Source organism: Sminthopsis crassicaudata, chromosome 4 (genome assembly GCF_048593235.1).
Source record: "Sminthopsis crassicaudata isolate SCR6 chromosome 4, ASM4859323v1, whole genome shotgun sequence".
Taxonomy (NCBI): domain Eukaryota; kingdom Metazoa; phylum Chordata; class Mammalia; order Dasyuromorphia; family Dasyuridae; genus Sminthopsis; species Sminthopsis crassicaudata.
Window position 1 is genome coordinate 373,588,384 of NC_133620.1, and position 27,421 is coordinate 373,615,804.

A 27,421-nucleotide genomic window follows, 5' to 3' on the forward strand; every position below is an offset into this window, starting at 1 on the left:
GACGGGACGTGGTGCAGTGTTGTTCTTTCCCCGCCAATATTGCACTCGTCCCGGCCTCCGGCCCCTCCGGCCCCCCGGCCTCCCCCTCACCCCGAGCAGGGCAACCTGGCCCTGGCCGCTGACTTGAGGAGACCTCGCCTGGACGGGCGCCGCCCGCAGTGAGTCCCACCAGCCTCCATCCTCCCCGCTGCACCCCCGCGATCCAACTCATTCTCATGCTGCCCCTTCCCCTTTCTCTGCCCAAGTGCCAGTCTTCGTAGCTTTACCTCGATCGACTCCCACATTTCCCGGTTTGCCAGTTTCTATCCCTCCCTCCTTCCCACGGGGCTGTCTATCCTTCCTTTTCCTGGGCCGCGTTCCCTCCCGAAGAAGCAATTGCACCGGACTGAGTAGAAAACAATATGAACTTTATAGAAACATTTTTCCTGGAGGGTGGTGGAGGAGGGAAGGGACGGAGCCTTAGAGACTTCTCTAAACTTCTCACACGTTGAGCAGTTGGACCTCCAGCCCATCTGGAGTGGGAGGAACGGGGGGGGGGGGGGGGGGGGCGGGGAGGTGGGGGGGGGGGGGAAGAGAGTTTGGAAAGACTCATCCCCTGAACCTCCAGTCTGCATCCAGAGGGTCTTGACTAGATTCTGAATGTCCCTGGATGGACCCTCACACCCGTCCCTGAAGCAACTGCCTCCTGAATGGTTCAAAATCCTCAGGCACTGTGTCTGGAAGGGTTGAAAGTAAGAGGGATGAGGGAAGTCAGAGAAACCACTGCCCCAACCCACCACTGAGAGAAGACCCAAAGATGGAGAGGTGCCCTACAATGAACTACCATCCCCTTCTCCCAGGGAAAGATTGAAAGAAGCTGAGGCTCAAAACCCCTCCCCTTTTCCCCAATTCCAGGGACCCACTCTTGTTCTCTGCTCCCTTTGAGCTTTAAATCTGGGTAATGTTAGATTGAGAAGTACTCAGTGTATGGGTTGAAAGGTACCAGGGGCAGGTGGGGATGATCTTGAATCCCAGTGACCCTTTCCCAACTCTCAGGACCTCACCATTGCATCGATACTGGAGATTAGACCAGATGATGTTTTCTTGTGAGAAGCAGAAGACACCCAGGCGACCCCCCCGCATGGATGTATCAATGATCACCCCAGAATCTGCCACCAGCTGGGGACCCTCATAGAGTTTCACCCTACCCAGGAGAAAGAAATTCATGAGTTTAGGGTGTCCTCTGGACACTGAATTGTTAACAAGCCAAAGTTCTCACTCAATCCCCTGCCAGTCCCTCATGATCTCATCAGGCTTGAGAGAGGAGTGGAGGAGGGGGAAAGGAGGAAGGGGAGAGTTGTTCTCAGGCTAGGGGCCCCCAGCTCATTGTCCATCCCCCTTTGCATCTCAAAGCCCCAGCCACATTCCAAGCAGGGATTGAGTTGCCATGGCGATGGGCACAATGGGCAGGGGGGTGAAGTCACCCACTTCCCAGGCTCCAGTCCACCCCCCCCACACACACACACAGCTCCCCTGCTCTGGCCCCCCACAGGCCCAGGCACCTTAAAGGGGAAAGAACTTGGGAGGGGGTAGTATACACACAGCAAGCTACTTAGCTTTGTTGAGTAATGTTTGTGTTGGGGCAAGCCTCATCTGCTTACTGTTCTGACTTCCCATTTTCCTAAGATCAGCAGTCTTATCCTGCTTTTCCCTCCCTACCTTACTGAGTCTTGGTATTTGTAATGGTAACAAGAGTTTTCTGAACTGAGCTTTGTGTGGAAGTTGTGTTATTCAGACAATTAAGGCTATGCTCTGAGTTTCCTAGTTTACTGACTGGTGTGCACTGCAGCAACAATTCCGGGTAAAGAATAGGGGTATTAACATTTAGTCCTGGAATCTAGCTTGCCACTAACTCACTAAATATCCTTGATTTCCTTATCTTTGAATTCAAATGAGTATGATGAACTTAGATGATAATTGAAATCCCTCTCATATCTAAAATTATAATTCCAGTTTGCCCAGGGCAGGCAGGGCCAACTGGCTGAGAAGTCATGACAAGTTGCCAACTTAAGACTCGCCTAGAGGAGGGCAAAAGAAAGGGGGTTGTATGGTGGATGATTATGTAGGGCTCCCAGAGGAGGGGCTCTATCTCTCCTTCCCTCACCGGATGTATCCAACTTGAGGTCTGTGAAGCAGCTGCCAGCGGTACGAAGTCTTGTCCTGCCAGCCCACATTTCGTGGATCTGTCCACAGTAGGCGAACTTGCTCTGGTGTATGGCCTGTATGCCACAGGGCATTTCGGAGGTGCTCGCCTGGACCAGACACTGACTTTACTGCCTGAGAGCAAAGGGAATAATTGGTTGTCATACCAATGAATGAAGATGTGCCAAAAGAATCACTTGAGCAATAATCATGGAAAGAAAGAATTAAGAAAGTAATATCAGGAATTTCTGGGACCAATTCCCAAATTATATAGGGCTGGACAGGGGGCTGGGGAAAAGCCAGGGAAGGGAGGGGCCATGGGCCAACTGCAGGAAGTCTTAAGCTCCCTGGCCCTGGGTTTGAAAGGACAGAAGACCTTGAGCTGCAGACCAGGTTGGGCCACAGCACGGAAGGGTGTTGCCTGCCAGTAAGTTTGCTCTGTCTGCTTCCACATGACTACGTAGAATCGGCCACTATCTTGGTAGCTGAAGAGAAAACCAGCGTAATCATCATCTGTCACTGTGTTCACATGGAAGGTGCCCTCGAAGTCTACACCATTGAAGGCTGTATACCCTGAAGAGGCAGGGAGAAGAGATTCTTCCTCATTAATGGTCACTTGTCCCAGTAGATTAGTAGGAATCAAGACTTAATTACAGGAAAATGGTGGCAGAAAGAAGTGAGAAGGGACCACCAAGCCACTGACTGCATTTTCCTGACATTATCAACCTGGGTCTTGTGATTTTCCTCTTTGCCCTCTAATTCCCTTCTCTTATCTATACCTCCCTTGTTTCTTTCCTCCCTCCCATTCCCAAGTTAAGAGGATGGCCACTACCTACCAACAGCCAGGCCAGGGTCACTGTTCATAGTCTGAACAATTTCCATACCCTGTGGAGGAGAAGAAACAAGGCACTTAATCCTAGTGTTCCCCTTCCCTTCCAGGTTCACAAAGCCCGAGGAACTCAGGAACCCCACCAGGGATATCTACCTGGTTGAGTACAACCCAATTTGGGTCAATCTGGGCATCCCCCTCAGGATCCAGGACTACAGTCTGATAAGCCCGGAAGTCAGTTAGTGTTACTTCAGCACTCTCAGGACACACATCAAGGGGATCAGCCACCGCATCGTTGTCAAAGTCATCCTCACACACGTCCCCCACACCATTGCCTATGCAGATATGATTTAGGGCATAATGTTTTCTATTCTGAGCTATATTGTGCCCTCCCCAAATCTTGTCTATGGATTGGACCCATTCCTTATACTTCATTTTCCCCCTCCCAATTCTCAAGCATAGAAGGGTTTTAATTTGTCCGTGTTTAATCTCCCAAGAAAGATAATTTGTAATATAATCTATAGTGAACCAAGCCCTCACCATCTGAGTCCTTCTGGTTGGGGTTAGGCACCAGCCTGCAGTTGTCAGGACCAGGGGGCACATAGTCTGGGATCCCATCATTGTCATCATCTCCATCACACTCATCACCCTGCCCATCATTGTCTGAATCAAGCTGGGAGCTATTGGGTAGCTGGGGGCAGTTGTCCTTGGTGTCTTGATGTCCATCACCATCACTGCCCATGAGAGACACGCACCTGGTTAAAGTCCTCACAAAGAGTACTACATCCTACATCCTTTCCATTTCTTTGCTTGGGGTTTCTCTTAGCCCTGGCCTTATTTTTGCATCCCTCCCACTCCCACTACATTTAGAAACAAAGATGAAATCCTATGGGAAGCAGCTGCTTTTAAAGGTAGTAACTGAAGCAGAAAGAATGAGCACATTCTAGGGATTATTCTCAGCTCAGCAGTAGCAAGGAAGAATTAAAACAATTAGAAAATTTGAAAGAACCCTGAAGAGATTCCCCAAATCAGTCGACCAAGACCCTACCTGTCTTCATTCGTGTCACAGACGTCCCCTACCAGGTCACTGTCTGCATCTGTCTGAGAGATAGGGACCTGTTCTCACTTCTTGCCCTGGTTAACCCCACCACATCCTGGCCCCCTTCCTTGTTCGTTTCAGGCAAGAGGTTGATTTCTTTTAGCCCCAGCCTCTGCTCTGCCCATATGCTTCACATCTCTCTCCCTTTCCCCTTCCCCTGTACCTGTGTAGGATTACTCATTTCCGGGCAGCTATCACAAGCATCCCCCACCCCATCCTCATCCCGATCAGTCTGCAGGGGGTTAGGGACCCTTGGGCAATTGTCCAGCCCATTAGGGATTCCTAGAAGAGAGGGTCAAAAGGAAATACAAAATCACTCCAAGAATGAGCACAGTCCTTCCCAATATAAGCAAATGTTTCCATGTGATCTCCCACCTGAGAAGAGCTACATATCTGTGTCTCCAAGGCTAATTTCCACCTTGGCTCCAAATCTTCCCACCTCTTAAGATACCCCTCTTCTACTCCCTGCTTTCCCCTTCCCCCAAATCCTTCACTATCCCATTCCTTATCTAACACACTCACTCCCTCTCTGCATGTGACCAGTCCACACTGTGGCTACAAGCATTCCCATTCCCATCCACCAGACCTTAGCCTTTCCAAGTGATTCCCTACTTGAGTTGTCATCGGTTCCTTCCCTCCCCTCCTACCATTCCTCCCCAACCCCTTTTCTTTGTGAACCTCCTGCGTACCATCCCCATCCACATCGTTGTCACAAGCATCCCCTTCCCCGTTGTTGTCTGTGTCCTTCTGATCATTGTTAGGTACATTGGGACAGTTGTCACAGGCATCACCAAATGAATCTGTGTCGGAGTTCTGCTGGTCTTTGTTGGGAAACAGCCGGCAGTTATCCTGGGTGGAGGGGGAGGGGAGGGAGGAACAGAGAAGAGGAAGGGTTGAAGCTTTGCTCTGGGGCTTGCTAGGGTCTCTGCCTCCAGGGCCACCACCCACAAATGCAGCCCTTCTGCATACTCTTCCAAAGCCTCTGTGCTAGTTTTCTGCCTCCACCTCAGCCCCCCACCAAGTTTGATTATGCCCTTTCTCTAGTCACTCACACCAAACCATTGCATTCAACTTCTTCATTACTCAGATAAGGACCTGGGGCCCAGAGAATGGTGACTAACATGTTCATGGCCACACAAGTATATTTGGAGGAACCTAGGTTTTTCAACTCAAAGATGAGAGAGGTCAAGAACAATATTAGTGGAACAGAATAAGGAAATAGGATATGTATGGAGGAACAGAACAGAAAGAGAGGTGGCAGAGATGACAAAAGAGAGGGCAGCAAAAAGACCAGAGGGACTACAGAAGTAGGAGCCCAGAGGAACCTCCACATTCTTGATCCCATCACCATCAGCATCATCATCACATTGGTCACCCACTCCATCATTGTCGGCATCCTCCTGCCCAGAATTGGGTGTCAGGAGGCAATTGTCCTGAAGAGGAAGAATGACCTTTAGAATTCACTGTTTTCACCTCCATTGTCTCATGTAATTCAGGTAGGGCTGCCACTATGATCTCTTTTAACCCATAAGAACACAAGCCTCAAGAGATAGAACAATTTGTCCAAGATCCCACCACAGGTAATAAGGATGAGACTAGAACTCAGATCTGACCCCAACCCTACCTGGTTCATCCTATGCTCACCATACCCACCTGTTTACAATGCTTGTTGTTATCCATGCAGGGCAGGGCCTGGTCTGGGTAGCCATCAATGTCAGTGTCGGGGCCACAGACATTCCCATTCCCTGCCCATCCTATGTTGCACTAGGATGAGATACAGGAAAATTAGGGTTTCAGATGAGATTTCCAGAAATAATTTATATTTGAAATTTTAAAAGAACAATAAATATTGTGATCACAATCCTCATTTACAAAACAGAAAACAGGCTCAGAGAAGTGATTTTCATAGGCTCTCATAGCTGGAAAGTATCAACTGGACAACAGGATCTAGCTCTTTCCTAAATAGGTCTCCCTTTTGCCTTCCACATCCATTCCTCTCTTCCCACTTCATGTCCAGGTCTTTCCCTCTTCTAGATCTATTCTTACTACATATCCTTCCCCCTTTCCAGCTCCCAATTCCTTAATTCCCTCTCTTTCCCCCAAAGACTCATTTTTTTCCCCCTTCTCCCTTCTGGCTTACCGAGCAAGACACAGCACCATTTCGCTCGAACAGACAGTGAGCATGGACATGGCAGGGGTTGTGTGCTGGGCTTTGACAGGCCCGGGCTGGGAGACAACCCTGGCTCTGGTTACCCAGGAAACCTGAACGGCATGGACCACACTTGAAGGAACCCTAAGAGTAAAGAATTGGTGGGATCATAAGTTGGTAAGTAATGAAACATTTACTGCCAGGCATTTGTATAACAGAGGAATATGGTGCTAATTCACTAAGGTGGGATAAAAAGGATATTATGCTACTCTGGTAGGAGAAGGAGATTGGAATAATGGGACTTTCCATTGTGTCTATCAATTCTAAAGCTTAAAAAAAAAAAAAAAAAAAAAAAAAGATGATACCTTGGAAACTCCCATGAAATGGGCAGATGGAAACAATGTAAAAATTAGTATTCTGTTCTCCTTTGCCACCAGTAATAATAACATTCTCTTTCCATTAGTCACTTTAAGGCTTACTATAAAACTCTTTCATGTGTTTCTAATAATAATAATAATAACTAACATTTACAATTATAATCTTATCCTTTTAACAATCCTACAGAGTCAGTGCAATTATTATCCCCATTTTACAAATAAGGCAAAGTGACTAGCCCAAGATCATGCAAGTATCTAAGGGTGCATTTGAACTCAGATCTTTCTGATTTCAGGCCTGGTACTCTCTTTACCATGTTACCTAGCTGATCTTCATAAGAACTACATTATGTAGGTATCATAGGTGGGCTTACTCTCATATAGCATATAGAGAAACTGAGGCTCAAAGAAGTTAAGTGCCTTGCCCATGGTTACACAACCATTACATATTAGAAGCAGGATTTGAAATCAAGTCTTTCCTGACTACAAACCTGCCACCCTCTCTGTTACTTGATACAGCCTCTAACCAACTCACCACAGTATTTGTGCAGATAGAATTGGGGTCACAGCCACCATTGTTGCCATCATTGCATTCATCCACATCATTGCAGACCTGGAGAAACCAAGGGCTTAGATTTAATGAGACCCGACAAGCAGCTGCTCTCATCATCGAAAAGGTTACAGCATTGAAAGGTAAAGGCTGAGCAACAGTCAAGGAAGAAAATACAGGGACTTGGATAGTTTCCAAATCATGCAAATAAGCCAATATATCATATCTAGGTCATTTTGAGAGGTCAATGTCGAACCCCCTAAACAAGTTCCCAACTTTAGTACTGAGTCACATGGTCCACCTCCCTAACCTGTTTGCTGGCACGAGCATAGTCGATACCCACACCAGACACCTGGGTCCCTTTGTACCCTTGAGGACAAGTCTCACAGTGAAATCCTGGCATGGTGTTGATACATTTGGAGCCTGGAAAGCAGGGATCTGCATGGGCACACTGAAGAAAAGGATAGGAGGAAACTTGGCTCAGAATCCTCTTAGGGAAATTGGACATCATCCTCATCTTAGATAAGTTACCCAAAGCCCCTAGACCTCTTCAAGCTCAGTACCCCATATCCTTCTCTATTCCTATGCCTCTTCATGCCTTTAGCCTTTTTTTTTTTTTTTTTTTTTGTATTCTTCTGGTGTTATCCTACTAACTCCTCTCAATTCTTCCAGTCTTCTGCTTATTTCACCCAAACTTTTTTCCTGTTTCTCTGGTTTTTCTTATCCAGTTCCTTCATTCTCTCCCTGGTCTCATTCAAATATCATCTGTGTTCCTTCCTCCTCCTGGTTTTCTTATCCCTCCTAATTATTGTTCCAGTTTCCTCTGCATCCATTAGTATCCATCTCATCCCCTTCAGTCCCTTTCTTTATCCCCTAACTCTTTAGCTCTCTTATCATCCTAGTATTTCCCTTCATTTATTCCCATATTCTTCCCTTTGCCATCCTTAATCTCCTCCTCACCTCATTTACGTCAGTACAGTGAGTGCCATTGCCCTGAAGACCAGGGGGGCAAGGCCCACATCTGTAGCCTGGGTACTCATAGACTTCCATGCAGTCCACACCACGGAAACAGGGACTTGGGCTACAGTGGGAACGTTGCTCGTGGAAGCCTGGGGAATGAGGGTACTATCAGAAGTCACCAAGAGGGGACACCATAGGGTGAGGGGAGGGACAAAGGAGATTAATGGGCAGAAAACTGTGTGAAATGGGTAGCAGAAGTGGGAGTAGGAGCATGGAGGACAGGGGCAGAGGAGCTGGAGGAAACACAGAAGCCATACTAAAATCCCTCCCCAGGCCCTCCCACTCACCGCACACCTGACACTCCATAATGGTGTTTCTGATCAAGGACATCTCCTTAACCTGGAGAAAGGGAAAAAAAAAAGCTAGGAGGCATGGTCAACACTGGCACACTACTTCCTTACCTCTGCTTGGTCCTGGCTTCTAACCTGGTCTCGGATGTCCTCTCGAAGCTCTACCAGGATCTGGTTGAAAAGGGTAAGTTGGGTGACTAGTGCCTTTGTCTGTTCACCTATAGAGAAATGAGATAGTAGTGAAAGTTTCAGAACTATAAGTACCAGGCATTTAGCTTGTTAGTCACTGAAACACCCAAGGTACACCCAAGATGCTCTTGGGACCATGCCCTCATCCAAATATATAACTCAGGAATTAATTTCTCCCTTAGTTCTTAATCTATCAAGCTCAAATGAGTCTGACCACAGAACTCCTTATCCCCCCACCTAGCACCCAATGATCTTGTCTTAAGCATCCCTAGTGCTTACATCATCACCCTTCCTTGCTCACCTAGGATAGAGTGAAGTACTCCGGTCACTGGAGGAGAGAAGAAAACATAGTAAAAAGACAGAACATTTTTCATCTAGGAAGGGGATGGAGGAAGCAATGGAGAATGGATTGGAAAGATGGACATGTGAACATATAAGGTACCCTGGGAAGGCTTAGAGTTTGGATCATTACTATGAAGATCAGAAAGAATAGTACCTTAGGTGGGGAATTCCCAAGTCCCTATATTTTAGGGGTTCTACCCACTAGTTAGCTGTAAAGTTGTTAAGGGAAACAGATGTCTAAAAGAGAAGAGGAGGAGGCAGAAGCATTATCTATCACATGGGTTTTTTTGGTGGTGGTTGTTCTGCTGAGGCAATTAGGATTAAGTGACTTGCCCAGTGGGGTCACAAGGGAGTGTTAAGTGTCTGAGGTCAGATCTGAACTGAAGGCAGATCCTCCTGACTTTAGGGTTGGTGCTCTATCCACTGAGCTACCTAGCTGCCCCTTTAGAAGCATTATCTAACTAGTTGTTTTAAGATACATTTACCATTATTATATAGTCACATTATCACCAAAACATCTTTTTCCATCTTTCATATTTATCATATCAAGTTTGGTGTTCCTTTATTTTAAAATTATTTTTTCCTTCTAAGCTTCCTTTAGTATTCATTTTAATTTGATGTGCTTGAATAAAAAATGTTGGAAAATAAGAAACTCAGAGAATAATTTTCCTTGGGCCCCATGTCCCTTGGCCTTTTCAAAATTATGAAGTCAGAAATAAAGAGATAACAGAGTTAGAAACCCAGGAAAAAGAAAAGTAGGAGGGTTAAATATTAAGGGAATTGTGGGTCAAAGGAAATGGTGTTTAAGAGGTCCAGAGTTTTAAATCAAGTATTACAGGGATTAAAGATCAAGATAGTGTATCACCTGCATTATGAATGGATTCCTCATCTCCTTGGAATGGACATTCACTCAGTGCTCCGACTCGGGCCATTGATCCCCCCAGAATCATTTTCATGGACTCTATGAAGCCCTGATGGTTCAGGAAGAGAGCAAGGTTAGCCATTGGTCCACATTTGGTTGCACACACCCCCACATTAAAGTTCTCTCACTACACACCTGCATTCTCATATAAGCCTTCTGGCCAGTCCGAACCTCTAGTCCATCTACTTCAGCAGGAGGGATAGGAGCCAATGGGGGGAGCCCAGCATGCTGGTCACCTAGCTTACAATCCACATAGAGCTGTAGAGCAGGATTAGGCCGGGAAGGACCACGGAGACGCAACAGGACAGTGTGGGTACGTCCGTCTGCTAGGCCTACTTGTTGTAGGTTCACTGCATGTACTTTCCCATCTTCCCGCTGGTACCGAACTAACACTGCCCAGAAAGGATAGGGTCAATATGTGCTACTGTTTTCCATTCCAGTGGTAAAAAGTGGTTAAGCATTACTTAGGCATGAGATTGCTTTTTGGACTTGACATCATTTAAGAGTTAAAAAAATCCTTCTCTCCCTCCCCCCTCCCTTCCTTAGTTATCAGACTTTTGCTTCCAATAGGAAAGTAAGAATGAGGTTCTGTACCCACTGAAGCCTACCATTCCTCACCCCCCATAGAATCCTGATATCTTTTCCCTCAGCACTATCACTTGAACACTGGTAACATGTAAGCCCCCTAGCAAAAGATGTCTCTCTCCTCTCCGTCTCCAGTATTCATCCTATTTGAATATTCTCTCAGGTATTAGAAATGCCCCTGGATGCCCCCCCCCCCAGAACTTATTAAGAAAGTATTCCACTGATCCCTAGCCAGTCAAAAAATACCCTTTCCCAGTAGGAGATAAAGGAAAACAGTCAATGCTGATCAAATATCTCCATCATTGGTGGTCATAGCCAGGAAAAGATAGTGCCCGTGGATCACCTTTGTTGATCTTGCCCACGATGGAAGCTTCCAGCCAACGAGTGTTGTCACGGCGAGAGTAGAGGCCAAAGAGAACACCACCCTGTTTGGGAGGCAGTCGGAAGGTGGACAGGAGGTAGATATCCCCAGCTGTCAGTAGAGCTGTCCGGATTTTTTCTGCCATGGCCACCATCTGCCGAGACTCACCCATAGTCAGTAAGTCAATCACTGTCAGGATGGAATACAACAGAGTTGGAATCTGGCTCCAGGTGCAGAGGTACAGGCTCCATTTTTAGGGATCCTCAGCCTCCCCCTGGGCTTTTCTGAGTTCTGCTTCCAGTGGAACCAGAGGTTGGTATCCTCTTAAAACACATTGCCCTTCTCTGTTAGGGATTCCAGTTGAAGATTGGAATATTAAACTCAGAGGTGAAACAATTTGGAGATATCCCCACTAGGTGGCACCAAGGAGCTACTATTCCTGGACCAGGGAAAAAGTGGGCACCTGGTGACCACTGTGCCAAGTTATATTTTCTCCCCATAGCTGAATTTCAGTTCATCTTGCATTTTGAACCCATCCTGTCCTCTTGAGATCAATACAGATATTCAGAGAGAAGAACAGTTGCTCCATGAGATCTCCCAGCTATCTGGTCAGTCTCTCCTTCACACTGGAGAGATCCAGGACCACAGCTCCTCCAGCTGCTATGTCCTGTGGCTAATCTGTGGTTTCTACTCAAACTGAGGAAAATATCTGTCTCTGTCGTCCCTTTTCCGCCTCCACCTCTCCCACACCCAAGGGCACTCAGCCCATCTGATCACCGGACCTCCCAGAGAGTAGGGACCTCTATCCTCCCCTTCCTCAGGAGTAACCAGGACCACAGGGACAGAGTGGTGCAGTAGATGGACACCAGGGCTAATTTCTTCACCAGAGTCTACTTCCAAAATATCTCCTAACCATCTGAGGATATTTGCAGATTCTGAAGTGTCACCCTAAAGGCAATCAATTACTGATATCCCTTGAGCTTCCTGCCTTGGCATCATACCTGGCCTTAGAAGATGTCCCTCTCCTACCCATCAGTGCATTCTCTCGATCTCTGGCCCTCGCTCCGCCACTCTCACGTTTCTAGCTACTTGAGTCAGGAACACAAAGGATGAGATTGGCTGGAAAAGGGTAAAGGGGTGTAGGGGCAGGCTTACCCTGAAGGTCCTGACTAGCAGAAGCAAAAGAGCAGAGGAGGAGAAGAGCCAAGGGCCCCCGAAGTTCCTGCGTCTCCATGCCGATGAGCCGGCTCACAACCCCAGGAGCTGGGAAGGGAAAGGCAAGGCGGAGGGAGGGGAGGAGAGGGGGGGGGGCGGAGGAACGGAGCAGGGGGGAGCCCGCGGGGCTAGGGAGGGGGGCAGGAACAAAGAACTGCCAATCAACCTTGAGGCATCCCCAGCTCTATAACTCTAGGGGCACTGGAGGAAGAAAACCAGAGGCCTCTCAGCTAAAAAGTTCTTGCTCACCTCTCCCGCCAACATCTAGGCGCTTTCTCCCAGTTTTCACTTTCTTCCTCGTATAATTCCTGGGGAATCCCAACTTCCCCAGTATTCCTATCACGATGGGGAGGGGGAGCGTTGACTCTTAGACACCTATGCTTTTTAAGAGGTTGGTGTAGCTATTTGGGGAGGCGATGCTAAAGAAACTATAAGCATTATTCCACTCTTGGCATGAGAATACGCCAGAGTAATGGCAGTGACTAGCTAGCTATCGGGATGCTCACAAACTGGAGATTATGGGGGGAAAGGGAGAGGGAGCACTGAAGATCCCAACGTTTCCATCTCTTCCGTAGTGCCTGGACAAGTTGGAGCCTGGAGGGGTCAGAGGTGGGGTGGGTACAGAAGCAGATTGGGGTAACGGAACGGATTTACAAGCCAAAAGCCGAGAAGAGAAGAAGGGAAACAGAATGATTTGAGTTTTGGGGAGGTGAGGAAGATGGGGATAGGGAAACGGGGTGGGGGGTTGGAACGAGTTTGGGGGGTCAGGGGAGAAGCTTCTGTTTCCAAGGCAACAGTCCTTGAGTCTTCCCCCCCTTACTTCCCTCACTCAGCCCAGCCTCGGGGCCACGACACCGCCCCTGTTTTGTTTCCATGGAGATAAGCGCTGCGGGCTGCTCCAAACATAACGCGCCACGGAAAGCATGCAGCAAGGGGGACCCCCCCGCGCCCCGCCTCGGGGGCAGCCTCCTCCGGGGGCCGGGGGCACCCGAGGCCACAGAGTCCCCGCCTTCCAACATAAGACCTGGGGCTTAGTCCTAATGAAAGACTTCGAGCAAGACCTCGACCCCGAGGCCAAGGGAGGCTCCCCTCCAACCTCGACCGTGATTTCGGTCGGGACCCCGGACTGTGCCTCACAGCAGTCCCCCAGTCTCCATTTCCAAGGCCTTTGTCCTCCCCACAGCTCCTCTCCGGATCGAGTCCCCTACTTCCACGGACAGCACAGCCGCCCCCACAGCCCGTTTCGTAGCCCCTCCCTAAAGCGAGCCTCCCCCCACCATCAACACAATAGCTGTTCCCCCGTCCCGCCCCGTAGCCCCTCCCCAAAGCGAGCCTCCCCACGCCACGAACACCGAAGCCGCTCCCCCGCCCCGCCCCGTAGCCCGCTCCCGAAGCGAGTCTCCCCCTACTGTGCACAACGGAGCCCCTCCCCCGCCCCGCCCCGCAGCCCTCTCCCGAAGCGAGTCTCCCCCTACTGTGAACAACGGAGCCCCCTCCTCACCCCGCCCCATAGCCCTCTCCCGAAACGAGTCTCCCGCCAAGGTGAACAACGGAGCCCCCTGCCCACCCCGCCCCATAGCCCTCTCCTGAAACGAGTCTCCCGCCAAGGTGAACAACGGAGCTCCCTGCCCACCCCGCCCCATAGCCCTCTCCCCACCCCGCCCCATAGCCCTCTCCTGAAACGAGTCTCCCGCCAAGGTGAACAACGGAGCCCCCTGCCCACCCCGCCCCACAGCCCTCTCCCCACCCCGCCCCACAGCCCTCTCCCGAAACGAGTCTCCCATCAAGGTGAACAACTGAGCCCCCTCCCCACCCCGCCCCGGAGCCCCCTCCCCACCCCGCCCCGGAGCCCCCTCCCAATGCTAGTCTCCCTCCACTTTGAACCACGAAGCCCCTCCTCCCTCGTCCCGCCCCGTAGCCCCTCCCCAAAGCGAGCCTCCCCACGCCACGAACACCGAAGCCGCTCCCCCGCCCAGTCACGTAGCCCCCTCCCAATGATAGTCTCCCTCTACTGTGAACAACGGGGCCCCTCCCCCGTCCCGCCCCGAAGCCCTCTCCCGAAGAGAGTCTCCCCCTACTGGGAACACCGAAGCCCCTCCCCCGCCCCGCCCCATACCCCCTCCCCGGAGCCAACCCATCATCACCCAGAATACCCCAGACGTTCCCCAGCCTCGCCCCGCAGCCCCTCCCCGAAGCGAGCCTCTCACCACCGAGGACACCGCAGTCCCTCCCCCGGGCGATCCCTCTCTCCTTGTGGCCACGCCCCCCAGAAATTTTCTACCCCGTCTCCGAGAGGCTCCGCCCCCGTCTGCCACCAGGCTCCGGAGAAAGCCTACCCCGCCTACCCCTCCTACCCGTGCTCTGAGAACTTGCAGAGTTTGGAGCTGCTTCCGGGACAGAGGGCGGAAAAGATGGCGGCGCCCATGGAGCTGTACTGCTGGGCTGGGGGCTGGGGCTTGCCGTCTGTGGACCTGGACAGCCTCGTGGTGCTGGTGAGGGCGGGAACCCCGCTGGGCCGAGGAGCCGGGGACGCTCTGGGGCCGGGGAGGTGAGCCTGAGGTCGGAGGTGAGAGACCCGGCGCGGGTGGCAGGGGAAACTGAGGCAGGAGGTAAGCTGAGGTGGACAGCCGTGGCTCCCGCCCCTCCGCGCGGCCCAGTGGAAGGGGAGCAGAAGCCAGAGTGAAATCCCACCTCTGCCATTTCACTCCTTGCCTGACCTTGCAAAGTGCGATCACCTTCGTAGCCTCAGTTTCCATATCTGCAAAAGGTTTGAACTAGAAGCTAGCGCCTAGGTGGTCATCGGACGACTCCGCGACCTCTGAGAACCCCACCCCACGGCCCGCTAGATGCAGACCCAAATCCTGGCGTCTTGACCTTGGACTTTGCATTTCTGGCCTTTGGAGACAAGGGGGGGTGGGGAATCCCCTTGGCTCAGAGAGAACCACGTGCTAGCTCTAGAAACCTTGAGTGCAGATCTCCAGTCCTGCCCGGCTCCCCCGGGCGGTTTGTGGCCGTGACAAAGTGACGACCCGAATTTCACCGCGTATAAAGTGAAGGATCTGGGGGGCATGTGATGGAGCTGGCCCTCTGGAAATACTCCTGCTTCCGATACACCCCAGCCACTTGACAATGACTGCCTTGTGGAGGACATTTCCACAAGAACTTGCTCTAATATGAAATTATTGGTCCATGAAAGACCCCTCAAATGGGGCTTGAACTAAGATGACCTCTTGAAGTCATTTCCATTTGTAAATCATCTCAGGCACCAGATACCACACATGCTCTAACTCCAGGCCAAACCTCAGCCATTATCATTCTTCTCCTCCCCCCCCCCTCCCAACCACTGTCACTTTGTCTAGGGACACACACAGGCCCTGCCTTTCTTTCCTCCTCATGGCAGTGCCTTTCACCAGTCCTGACAGGCACATGTTAAGCTCTTCCTAATGGGCGCTGCTTCACTGCCTCCTCCCTTCTTTCCTTGCAGACCTATGCCAGATTCACTGGGGCCCCTCTGAAGGTGCACAAGATCACTAACCCCTGGAGGAGTCCCTCAGGTACCCCCTGAAAGCCATGGTTGGCAGGGAGGGTTGGGGCAGAATGTCCTTAGGAGAAGAGGGAATATTGGATGTCTTAAAGAGAGCTTCTAAGAAGGGCTTTATCTATAGCCCCACACCATCCCCTGCAGGCCTTGGAATGTAGAATACCACCCTTTATTTGGCTCATCAGTTCTTAACTGATGCTTGCCTGCACTGATAGTGCCATAATCCCATCTTTCTCTTTCTGTATCAGGAACTTTGCCTGCTCTTCGGACTAGTGAGGGCGGAGTTATCTCTCAACCACACAAGATCATCACCCACCTAAGGAAACAGGTCTGGTGCGGGCTTTCTGAGCCAGAGGAATATGGGTGGGGGGTTGGACAGAATACTTGTCCTTCATTTTCAGTTTTGCTTTTTCTAAGAGTGGAGGGTTTGAGAGAATCACAAAGGATACATAGACTAAGGATGAAAGTAAATGAAAAATGATCTGAGGAAATTGAATCATAAAATTTTGGGGATCCAAAGATAAGACAAGTCTGGAAGGATTGGGGGAAATAATAACACCTGGCTGAGGAGAGGTTGAGACATAGGCCCCCCTCTCCCAAGGGACAGTGAAGAGGAAAGGGGTTCTTGGCCATGGCGCAAGCTGGTGAAATTTAGCAAAACCTCTAGCAAGGTAGTCAGGGAAGTCTAAAGCCACTTGGACTCTAGTATTAGGATAACTCTGTAGATTTGTTTACAAAGGTTTTATTTTTTCAATTGAAGGGAGGAGGTTAAAGGGAGAGAAATAGATGCTTGGTCGTTAAAAAATTATATAATTTTAAAAAGATTATGGTTTAAGGAAGGCAGCACTTCTTCCATTCCATCACATTTGGGTCCTCTGGGCTCCTGAGGAGATATGGAGATAGACCTGTCTCTGGTACTGCTCTGGTCTCTTTGTGGTATTAAGATGAGTGGGAGAAGAGGCAGGCTGCTGTCAGAGAGGAGCCTCCAATAGGCGTGGTGCCAGCTTTCCGTGGAAACTCTGGGAGCCACTCCGAGTTTGTGGCTGAGCCTCCTTCCCCCTCCTCCCCAGACGGGCTCAGGGCCCTGACGGCTGGCAGGTTCTAAGGGTGGGCACTCTGCCAACATCAACAGGCCACTGACTGGGTCCAGACGTGGGGACCAGAGGAAAGGGGAAATGTCTTCGCTCCAAACCCAGAGGCATCCTCGGCTTCACCATTTGGAGAAGGGAAGTCTGGGGGAACACGGCTCAGGTGCTCCCCTAATGTCCACTTAATGACTGCTTTCTCCACAGAAGTACAATGCAGACTATGACCTTTCAGCCCGGCAGGGGGCAGATACCTTGGCCTTCATGTCACTGCTGGAAGAGAAGCTGCTGCCTGTGTTGGTGAGTGTGCCTGCACTTTTGCAGTGCCACTGGTCTGGCCCCACTCCCCTTTCCCCCTCCCCAACAAATTTATATAGGGCTAGATAGGCCAGAGAGAGGCAGAGTATAATTGCATTGTATAATGCAGATATCCTTGGCAAGGGAGCCACCTAGACACCTAAACAATCAACCCTTCCCTCCTTTCCTATCCTCTTCTAGATCCACACTTTCTGGGTGGATGCCAAGAACTATGTGGAGCTGACTCGAAAGTGGTACGCCGAAGCCATGCCCTTCCCCCTCAACCTGTTCTTGCCAGGCCGAATGCAGAAGAAACACATAGAACGGCTCCAGCTCTTATGTGGGGAACAGAGGCCTGAGGACGAAGAGGAAGTAGAGAAAGAGGTGCCTTTCGGAAAGGGGTGATAGTGAGGTTTGGGGGGCAGATGCGGGTGACTGCCAAAGAGGTGAGGCTACCTGTGTCTTTGTTCCTGAGGCTGCCCCATTCTCTGTGTCATTCCCCCACCCCCCTGCCCTTAGCTGTATCGAGAGGCCCGGGAGTGCCTGACCCTGCTCTCTCAGCGCTTGGGCTCCCAGAAGTTCTTCTTTGGAGACTCGTGAGTCTGTGCCTAGAGAGGCATTTGGGGAAGGGGCAGAGGGGGGAAGTATCTGGAAGAAGTGAATTGGGAGATCACAAGGCTTTTTTCCTGGTCATGAATGAAGAAGGATGCTTATATGGGCAAAAGGAGGGGGGATCTGGGGGCAGGATGGAGCCAGAGGTGGATAAGCAGGAACTGTGGTGGGGTTTAGGAGTTGTTTGAGGTAAGCCTAAGCTCTGGGTGACACTGGGCCTGTATGTAGGACCAAGGAATCCATTCTGATGGGGAGAGGCTCTTGTAGCCAGCCAGGACTGTGGAGTGGGAATTTACAGGGCAGCAGCCCTACTCAATGTGCCCTTTATCTAGTATTGGGACAGAGACCCATTCAGGGCTCATCTACTAACCAGTACTGGGAGACTGGACATGTATCCAAGACTTTGTGTGTAATTTCTATCTCCTTCTCCGAGGCTTCCACTCCAGGTCTGGCCCTGACAGTTCCCCCAAAGCTTACATCTTTATTCTCTCTCTCCATCTCTGTTTTCACCAAATCTTCTTTAGGCCCAGTCTCTTGTATTTCCCTGATTCTGTCTCACTTCTGCCCCAGGCCTGCCTCCCTGGATGCCTTTGTCTTCAGCTATGTGGCCCTGCTGCTTCAGGCTAAGCTACCTAATGGAAAACTACAAGCCCATGTTCGAGGGCTGAGCAACTTGTGTGCTTACTGCACCCACATTCTCAGTCTCTACTTCCCTTGGGATGGAGGTAAGGTGGAAGGGCATTGGTGAAGGGCAGAATATGCAAAAACCTTGCCTTCTGACTCAATGTTCACCCAGCATTCTTTCCCTCTCTCAGCTGAAGCACCACCTCCACGCCCAACACCTTCAACTTCAGAGACTGATGAAGAACCATACCGGCGAAGGGGGCAAATTCTGTCTGTGTTGGCTGGCTTGGCAGCCATGGTAGGCTATGCCCTGCTCAGTGGTATTGTCTCTATACAGCGGGCAAACCCTAGTAGAACATCAGGAACCCGGGCTTTGGGTATTGCTGAGGAAGAGGAAGATGAATGACATCCTGATGTTGTTCCTTGAACTGACTTTTCTACTGCTGTGCATTCCAAATGACCACTGTCTGCCCCCATGTTGGGCACTTCGAGAGATGGAGTGGCCATTTCCACCCCTTGGAATAAATCTGCTCATAGTGGCCTAGTGTCAGTGTCTCTGCCCTTAGTGCCCTTCTGCAGCGTCCTTGGCTATTAACACAGAAGAGTACCTGGCTTCCTTAACTGCCCCATGTTTCTGGGAAAGCGCTCCTCTCCACACTCCAGTTGTTTGGTTTCCCTACTTTGCTGGTCTTTGCTCGCCTCAGCTCCATCTCTCTACCGCCCTCTCCCCTGAATCTGCTGTTTGTACAGACGGTGAGCTCACTCTGGGCACGGGGCCAGTTTCCATAGCCAGCACAGAGCACACACTCATACATGCATTCAGAAAGGGAGTAGGGCTTCCCCCTCCCACTCCTCTAGGGGCCTCAAGCCCCTGGCACTGAGCAGAGGGGAGAGTGAGTCACTCAAGCCACAGCTCAGCAATTTAGATCTTTCCCCCTTCTTTCTTCAACCTACCCCCCCCCCCAACCCTGCCTTGCTTCAGGTCTCTCCAGTTAGAAGTGACGGGTGAGTTAGCTCCATCCTTTTAATGTCCACTACCCAAGTGCAGCTGCTCATATGCCCACTTCATTACTGGCGCTGCCAGAGGTATGTCTGAATGGAGTAGGCAGGTGCCAAGGTCTGTATGAAGCCCACAGCAGGATCAGCAATGGTAAGAGGTTCATCCTGGGAAGAGCTGGGGAAGAGAGGAAGCAATTAAGGGATGCTCCCCCTAGTGGGCACTAGTACCTTGGCAATCCTGGAGCTCCTTGCAGTGCCCATCTCCTCCCCTCACTCACCTATTGAGCACCACTAACACAGCAGCACCATCGGGGCGCAGTAAGGCCACTGTCTCCAGGTGGGTTTTCTGGCTGGCATCCAATCCTATCCTCTGGGAGCCCTCGGGAATGAACTTGCTAGACATGAGACAGCGTTAGTGGGTCAGGCTCCTGGCTGCTCCCAAGAAGGAAGTCCCCAATTTTCTTTTCCTCTGTGGCCAAAACTACCTGGCTTCAAATTTTGCTGCTTGATAACATGGCTAGCTGTGTGTCACCTAACTTCTCTGGGCCTACACATGGGAAGAGGAGACTAGGGACTAGGAGATGCCTTCTGACTGTATAAACCCTTCCCTTCTGACTCTGTCACCATGAATGGCCACTGGCTTGGTTAACTGTTGATCCATCATCCCAAATACTCTTCTGGGAGATATCCACTCTTGCATAAGTGGGCCAGGCACATGTGTTCCCACTCTAATAGATCCTGCTTCATAGAACCTTCTTCTCCCTCCCTCCCTCTTCTCCCCCACCCCGCCATCTGCACATACTTTGCTGGCTCACCTGAAGTGTCCAAGATGGTAAAACATAGGCTGCTTGTAAAACTTGTCCTTGCCTATATCCACAATGATGGGACTATCCACAAAATTGCGCACCCAGTTGGGCCCCCCTTCAGGATTCAAGGCAAGGTTCCAGTCTGTCCATCCAACTACATGGTAGAGGAGATTCTATACAGGGGATGGGATAAGGACAAGGAAACATAGGCTCAGCCCTGAGGCATCTGGGAAGGTAATGAGTGTCACAAAGGGGCAGAGCAAAAATAGGTGGGTCAGCCCTGTGCTAGGAGCCTGCTGGTCTAGAGAGAAGGAAGCAAAATAAGGATATCTGGGAAGAAGTCAGGAAATCATGGAGAAATAAGAGACAGATGTGACTAAAGGGGCAGAGGACAAAGATTAATTTGGAGAACCTAAGTGTTCTAGGAATTACCATGCAGCACATAATTGTGCAGGAGGAAAAAGAATTTCTGTCTCAAGGTTCCCTGAATAAGATCGTGTATAAGGTGGTCAGAATTGGAGAAAGAACTCACTCATGAGATTAGCTAAATAAAGGCAAGACTTACAGTGATAATGCTGTGACTGTACTGTGTCCCTCGGCTCCAGGAGCCTAGCCGAACACTCTGTTCCCAAAACTTGGAACCCACACAGGCCTCAGAAGCAAAGAGCATCATATTAGGGAACAAGCGGTACGTTTCCCCCAGTGTGGCTTTGGCTGGGGCCAGGAAGTCCAGGTACCAGTGCACAGCTATCCCAGAGACATACTGAGCTGCTTTACGATCCTTCAGCACCTAAAAAAGGAAGAAGGAGGCGCTTTAAAGGAATGAGACCTTCTGAGTGTAGATACTCAGGAATATAATGAGGAACAGAAGGAGTAATACATGAAAGTATAGAATTGAGGGAGCAAGGGAGAGAAAGAATAATAGAACCCGAGAAAGTTCTAGAAGTCTGGCAAGATCAAGTGACCAGAAGAAAAAATATCCCAAGTTTCTAGGACCATAGCTGTGTGGGGAGCAATAGAGCCCCAGATCAAGGGAACCAAAGTATTTTGAGACAGGGGTCTTAGACTAAAAGGGACCCATGTGATTTGGGAGGCTAAGGCCTTACCACCTCTGCCCAGTGGGGCAGCAGAAGGCGTTGATCATCCAGTATTAGTAGTTTGGTGTCACGGTGATCACTTTGAGCAAGGGCAGGGCCTAGGTCAAAGGCAATGAAATCTCGCTGAAGTTCTGGAGTGAAGCCCAGGCATTGGAAGGGATACCCACTTATCATTCCCGCTGATGGTTCATTCTCTGCTGTCACTGCCCAAAACTTCAACTTATGTTCTGCATAAGCATCGAGGAACCTAAAGAGAGATGCAGGACAAGTATAATGGTGACCCCTACACTGGGATTTAAGAGAAAAGCCATGGTGTATTGGAAAGGTTCAAAAGGTCAAGTCTAGGAGATTTAAAAACCAGGAAGGTAGAATAGTCCCCCAATCTCCCTTCCTTACTTGATAAAGTAGTTGGCCCAGGTCTGATGGTACTTGTCTCCTGGTTTTCCCTTGAGTGACCCTTTCCCATTCACTGCCCCATTGGTCTTAAGCCAGGTAGGTGATGTCCACGGGCTGGCAAAGAGTGAGGTAGGGCGTTGGGCTAGGGCAAGAGCCCGGTGAATAAGGGGAATCTGAAAAAATAGGTAGATAATGAGGAATAGGTGAAGAAACTGACAGTGACTGGCTTAACCAGTGCATCAGGCCCAGTCTTTGAGTCCCGCCCTTGTTCCTTCATAACTATTTAGGGGTGGGGAACATGTAACTTCCAATAACTTCCTTAGTGTGATGCTTCTTTACCTTCGAGGAAGCAAAGCCACTTAATACCAATTCTGCCCACCTTAAGCTTGGTGTCCTCCTCAGGAAGGGTGAAATTGTTCAACTGGAAGTCATCAGGGTCATCGGCATAAGTGTAGATACGAATAGAGAAGTCACAGCTGGCCATGGGCACTCGGATGATATTATATTCAATGCCTAGAAAAGAACAACAGCTCAGATAGCCAGGTTGTGAGGAGATGGAGACCCCTGAAATCTGAACTACAGTACATGGAAGTCTATCTGGAAAACAGGCATTGGAATCAAGGCTTGTAGAATCAGGTGTACCTGTGAGAAAAGTAGGCCCTAAGGACCTTCAGAAATTTAGAAGATGAAGGAGGGAGGATATAAAATGGTAGGGGAACTCAGACATTAAGAAGGGATGAAGGAATTCTCCTAGGTCAAAGAATCCTTTACTCATATTCAAAATATCTCGCCTTCTGGAGAAAAGTAAGACTTAAGGAGTAAGTCTTGGGCAGGACGTGTCAGGGCTAGAATGTTGAGAGCAGCAGCATCAGTCATTGCTCCTCCAAAGCCTTTTATCTTCTGAAACTGTTGATCCGGTCGAAGGGAGAGAAGCAGCCCTGAAAGAAAAGATCTCCTCTTAGTCCTGAACACCAGGCAGCTTGGCTGAGTCCCCAGGCCCAGCAGCCTTGAGTTTCTTGGTTCCATGAGAGCTGTCAGATCTAGCTGATCCGGAGGAAATCATTACCTTTGCCTGTCCAGTTGCTCTGGATAGACCCAACACTCAACTCTAACCTCCGGCCACTTCGGGTACTCTCATATCGGCTAAAGGTGCCAGAGTCAGGGAGGGTTACAGGGTCCAGTGTGTCACAGTAGGTGGCATTGCAGACACAGACCACAGAGCTGTAGCCGAAGCTCTGGGGGACACAGGGACGGGAACCTAGATGGAGAGGAAACAGACACAGAGCAAGAGCAGAAAAGGGGCCAAGTTTTTGTCTCCTTCCACCCAAGTTTTCCCAAACATCTTCTGGTACCACGACGAACCTAGCACTTCAAGGGAAGTCCTAAAAACGCTTCTGTTTTCACTACACCACCAACATCTGAATGTTGTGTGCTCCTTCCCCTCCCTATTATGGTCACTCACTTGAGGCGCAGGAAATCATCTGAAGTAAAAGCACTCCCAAGGCAGCTGCAGCGGCATGGTTTGCTTTAACCAAATCCCTGCGATGTTCCTGAGAGCAGAACAAGGACGGGATTGATTGTGGGGACGGCAAAAAACAAGATGCATCAAACATCCCCGACCTACAGCGCAACTTCTCCTGTGCAACCATCCTCTGCTGGCCTCCCGGCCCGGCTCCTCAAGAAACTATGTGGGACGGGGACCAGGATGGGGGCGGGAATGAGGCTTGGTAACAAGGAATGGGGATGATGAAGCACGGGCAGAGTCTGCTCCCGTCCTGTGGCTCCACGCTCCTTCCCTCATTCCATGCCCTGTCTCTGCGCGGGCCCCCTCCTGGACCAAGGTCCCCCGGTGCGCGAGCAGGGTGGGAGACCTTCAGTTTTCTTCTTTCCCAGAACCAGCCCTGGCGCCGCGAGGCGGAGTGTGGAGGGCTAGGCTGGGCTCCTCACCTCTCTCCAGCGCTTCGAGGGTCCCATCTCCGGTGGGGTCAGGAGGGCTGTGGGGCTCCCCGGCTCAGGGGAGGAAAGGTGTGCAAGCTGCCGGAGAGCGCCCAGGTTTCGCCTGGTGCTGGGACTCTGCATCCCTGAATCCATTGGGCGGAGGTCATGTGACGCTTTGGTCCGTCACGTGACGGTCCCCGAAGCGCCCCCGGCCATCTTTGTGCGGGGCACAGTGATTACTGGGTCAGAGAGAGGAACGGACCTCACCCCGCACCGGGCGGGGCAGACACCGTGTGTTCAGTCTAGAAACAAAGATCACAAACCGTGCGGAGAACTATGCCAGAAAACCCGACCGCGAGTGGAGCGTGGAGTAGTCCGAGTCCTCGGGATGTGCCCGAGGACCCGGGGGAGGGGGAGGAGGGAAAGAGGAACTTCCTTGGCCTCCAGTCGCCCCTTTCTCCTCTTTTAGTCCCAAGCCAGGTTTGGGATGTTTAATGGGATCGATTAAACGTGCTTCGGTTTATGGACAAATTTTAGGAAGGGAGAGGTAGAGAAGAGCGGTTCGTCCCCACCCCGTGTTAAGTCTGGCTGTTTGAGTGCTAATGCTTTGTCTGCTTATTTTGCGTAGAAGCCAACTTGTAGGGACTTTAATTCCGCAAACCGTTGTTAAAGCGTCTCTGCACAACTCTGTCTTCCGAGGCACTGAGATACAATGTTACCTTATATCTGTGGTTTGTGGGAAGAGACAAGTTGGAACTAGGTTACAAGCAAGAGTTACGAGGCTGGTGTAGCAGGACTCTCGTTAATTACATTTTCTTAAATTTAAACAATAAACACAGCAATAAGTTCAGGTATTTCCAGGCTGTAACTAAATGCTCCCCGAGAGAATTTAACCATTAGCCCAATTTTCAATGCGGCCTTCTTCTAGCACACCCGTCTGTAAGTTAGGGAAAGTGGGGAAAGCGTGAAAAAATGCCAGAATCCAGGGAAAACACCAAATAGGCCATGGGCATTGCGAGTAGTCCTGTCTGACTGAAGGACGAAGGATATGCAGAAAAAGAATATTTATATGAGGGTACAGAAAAAGAGGGATGCTAGGTTGTGCAAGATTTTGAACTTGATTTAGAAGATAATTGGGAGCTACTGAAGATTTTTAAGAGAAGCAGCACCATGACCAAATCTGTGCATGTGACAGACTAGTTTTCATATGGATACTGTCATAAAAATGAAAGAGAGATGTGAGCAAGAGGAGAGAGCATTAAGAAATTAAAACAATTAGGAGGTTATTGAAATAAATAGTTCAGGAATTTGTTAATTAGGATCTATGACAGTGTAGCATTGCATATAGGAAGGCACAGATAAGAAAGTTATTAGATCATATCAAGGGGGAAAAAGGGAGTGGAGGAATGAAAAAGGAAGGCATAAAAATTTAAACTTGCTGATTTCCCCAGCACCTATCACTCTATTTATCACTTTGATTTTTTGATATATCCTGTATTTAGTTACTGAGGAAATGTTCCCTAGGAAGAATGGAAGCTTTTTGAGGACAGGGAATATTTCACTCTTATTATCTGTATGCCTACCCACCTAATTGGGTAGCCAATACATAGGTATTTAATAAATGTTGCTATTGGGTGATTTGATTAGTGATACTATAGACAAATAATGAAGTCATTAGAAGAATCAAGTTTAAGGGCTGCAGTGATCTACAAAAGAGCCTGCTTTTCCTTGTACAATTAGGGATGCTTTGGCTAGAGTAGCCAATTCAAAGACAAAGCATAATTCTGAAATAAGACCCTGGCACCCTTTATGAGAAGATAGAGACTAATTTGTTAAATGAGTTGCCCAGACTCATAACTAGTAAAAGTCCGAGGCAAATTTGTACAAACAATATATATGGTGTAATAAATAGAAAGCCTTTTAAATTTGGAGCCAGAGAGCCTGGGTTAGAAAACCAATCTTACTTCTCACTAGGATTTTTTAATCCTTTTAAGCAACTGTTTCACCATTTATGAAATGAAGGAATGGACTAAATATTATCTAAGGGGATCTTCCAACTTTAAATTCTATAATAAATACTACCTCATTGTTTGTAGAAGACTGAATATCTTAATTTTATTCGGTTAAAGTTGAAGTGAAATGGAACTTCTCTTTCTGAATTCATAGCATTGACCTCCTCAGTAGATGGTAATGGATCCAACACTTGAAGTCATATAGTCATAAAATGTTAGGCCAGAAGAAATGGTTGGATCATAGATGTAAATGGTGCAGTTCTATTGTCCTGTTTCTGGTGGTGAGGATTAGTGAGAGGGAAGGAGGTCATTGTTGAGGTTTGAGGGAGAGCCCCAAAAGGTTGGAGTTCCAGATCCATGTCACAAGGTATCTCAAAAGAATTTGCAGGCTTAGACCCATTTCCAAGTCAAGGGACAAAGTTTATTATAATTATAATGCCAATTGAAACAGGCAAAATTCTAAAAGAATTTAGCAGAGAACCAGAAGCAAGAAGATAAAAAGAAGATAGAAAGATCAAGGGCTTCATGTCACTGATATGCTTATTTTATGTCTTAGAAGTGGAGTTGCAAACCATTATTGGCTTAGATTGCCTCAGAAACTTTTTTAGTACAGGCTAACAGATTATTATCTGACAGCCAGCTTTGTTTGTGGAACTACAGCACCCCCAAGTCCCAGTGGCCTTAGGGTTAAGGCTAGGTGACCATAAGGGTATTGCTACATCCTTCCTAGGAGCTACACTACATCATCATGAGTTGGAATCATATTAGTGTTAAATCATGGCAGATGTGGGAAGGACTCAGCAGCCATCTAATCTAACCCTCTAATGACCTTGTATATTGTGCAATTAGTCCAATTCCATCATTTTTTACAGATGAAGTAACTTGAAGAGAAGTCACAGACTCGGGATTTCTAAGTGTGAAGGAATTTCAGAGGTCATCCAGTCTAACTTCATACCTAATGTATGAATTCTTTTCATAACATCTCCAACAGGAAGAACATAAGTTTTCTGAAGGCAAGGACTATTTCATTTTGCAGCTTCCACCCTGTGATTCTATTTCGCACAAGTAAAACTGGTTTGAGTCTCTGGTAGAGATCACATGCCACTGATATTCTTAGAAATGGAGAACTAGAATGATTATTTGTTATTAATTTCATCATTTTCAGTCATGCCTGGTTCTTTGTGATCCTGTTGGGACTTTTCTTGACAAAGTGGTATGCCATTTCCTTCTCCAGCTCTTTTTACAGATGAGGAAACTGAGGCAAACATGGTTAATTAAGCTGCCCAGGGTCACACTCTGAGACCATATTTGAATTCAGGAAGATGAATCTTCCTGACTTCAGGCCCAATGCTCTATCCACTGCATGGTCCAGTTTAATAAATATTTGTTGAGCACCCCCATTTACTCAGTGTTGTAAGAAAACACTCTGGAGGCTAAAGAGAGGTAAAAGGCAGTATCCCCTAAAAGAGATTACAATCTATCTGTCAAGAATCTTTGTCTTCCCTTTCCTATAATAAAACCACATGGAAAGTTCTACAATAATTCAAGCCAGTATGCCAGCTAATATGCCATAGGAGGATTACAGTTTCTATTTGTAACATCTGGTACTTTCCATAAACTTATGTATTGTTTAGAAACATGAGCACTTTCTTTATTTTGGTTTTTTCAAAGCAGTACCCAGCTAAATTGTCAAATAAAAGAAGTTTTCCAAGTAATACTCTTATACTAATATGAAGCTACATAATGAGAGAACCTTGGCTAAAGAGCCCAAGAGCTTCAGAGTCTAACCTTGGCTGCACAAGTATGAACTTTAGTCAGTCAAGTTCCTTCTCTAGCCCTGAGTCTCCTTATTTGTGAAAAGAAGATTAGGGGTTCTGACCCTTTTTTGTATCATGGATCAGTAGGCAA

At 48.9% G+C, this 27,421-nt stretch overlaps 3 protein-coding genes across 7 annotated transcripts; 1 reads left to right on the forward strand and 2 right to left on the reverse strand.

Moving 5' to 3' along the window:
- Nucleotides 1-388: 388 nt before the first annotated feature.
- Nucleotides 389-12,465, reverse strand: THBS3 (thrombospondin 3). 3 transcript variants are annotated; one of them, XM_074262194.1, is made up of 23 exons: nt 12,356-12,465; nt 10,874-11,080; nt 10,081-10,337; nt 9,889-9,994; nt 8,983-9,009; nt 8,628-8,710; nt 8,490-8,541; nt 8,143-8,291; nt 7,493-7,633; nt 7,168-7,245; nt 6,250-6,402; nt 5,763-5,873; nt 5,435-5,542; nt 4,799-4,958; nt 4,273-4,391; nt 4,059-4,111; nt 3,551-3,744; nt 3,167-3,345; nt 3,018-3,066; nt 2,558-2,754; nt 2,144-2,316; nt 1,044-1,183; nt 389-716 (listed from the first exon to the last, which is right to left on the reverse strand). In XM_074262194.1, exons 2-23 carry the CDS (start codon nt 11,061-11,063, stop codon nt 658-660), a joined length of 2,778 nt encoding a protein of 925 aa, XP_074118295.1. In that variant the 5' UTR covers nt 11,064-11,080; nt 12,356-12,465; the 3' UTR covers nt 389-657. The 3 variants fall into 3 exon arrangements, with proteins under 3 accessions (XP_074118295.1, XP_074118296.1, XP_074118297.1); XM_074262195.1 differs by lacking the exon at nt 12,356-12,465 and adding an exon at nt 12,047-12,280; XM_074262196.1 differs by lacking the exons at nt 8,983-9,009; nt 9,889-9,994; nt 10,081-10,337; nt 10,874-11,080; nt 12,356-12,465 and having other exon boundaries at nt 8,497-8,541; nt 8,628-8,695.
- Nucleotides 12,466-12,946: 481 nt separating this feature from the next.
- MTX1 (metaxin 1) lies at nt 12,947-18,804 on the forward strand. 3 transcript variants are annotated; one of them, XM_074262200.1, is made up of 9 exons: nt 12,997-13,906; nt 13,998-14,598; nt 15,591-15,660; nt 15,896-15,975; nt 16,940-17,032; nt 17,231-17,413; nt 17,549-17,625; nt 18,212-18,366; nt 18,457-18,804. In XM_074262200.1, the coding sequence occupies exons 2-9, from the start codon at nt 14,101-14,103 to the stop codon at nt 18,669-18,671; spliced, it is 1,371 nt and encodes a 456-aa protein (XP_074118301.1). In that variant the 5' UTR covers nt 12,997-13,906; nt 13,998-14,100; the 3' UTR covers nt 18,672-18,804. The 3 variants fall into 3 exon arrangements, with proteins under 3 accessions (XP_074118298.1, XP_074118301.1, XP_074118300.1); XM_074262199.1 differs by having other exon boundaries at nt 12,997-13,684; nt 13,776-14,598; XM_074262197.1 differs by having other exon boundaries at nt 12,947-14,598.
- A 471-nt stretch (nt 18,805-19,275) lies between these two features.
- On the reverse strand, nt 19,276-23,669 carry GBA1 (glucosylceramidase beta 1). The gene is made up of 11 exons (XM_074262201.1): nt 23,511-23,669; nt 23,026-23,113; nt 22,630-22,821; nt 22,355-22,501; nt 21,943-22,076; nt 21,564-21,736; nt 21,177-21,414; nt 20,636-20,860; nt 20,080-20,243; nt 19,543-19,659; nt 19,276-19,439 (listed from the first exon to the last, which is right to left on the reverse strand). The coding sequence occupies exons 1-11, from the start codon at nt 23,652-23,654 to the stop codon at nt 19,334-19,336; spliced, it is 1,728 nt and encodes a 575-aa protein (XP_074118302.1). The 5' UTR covers nt 23,655-23,669; the 3' UTR covers nt 19,276-19,333.
- Nucleotides 23,670-27,421: the final 3,752 nt, after the last annotated feature.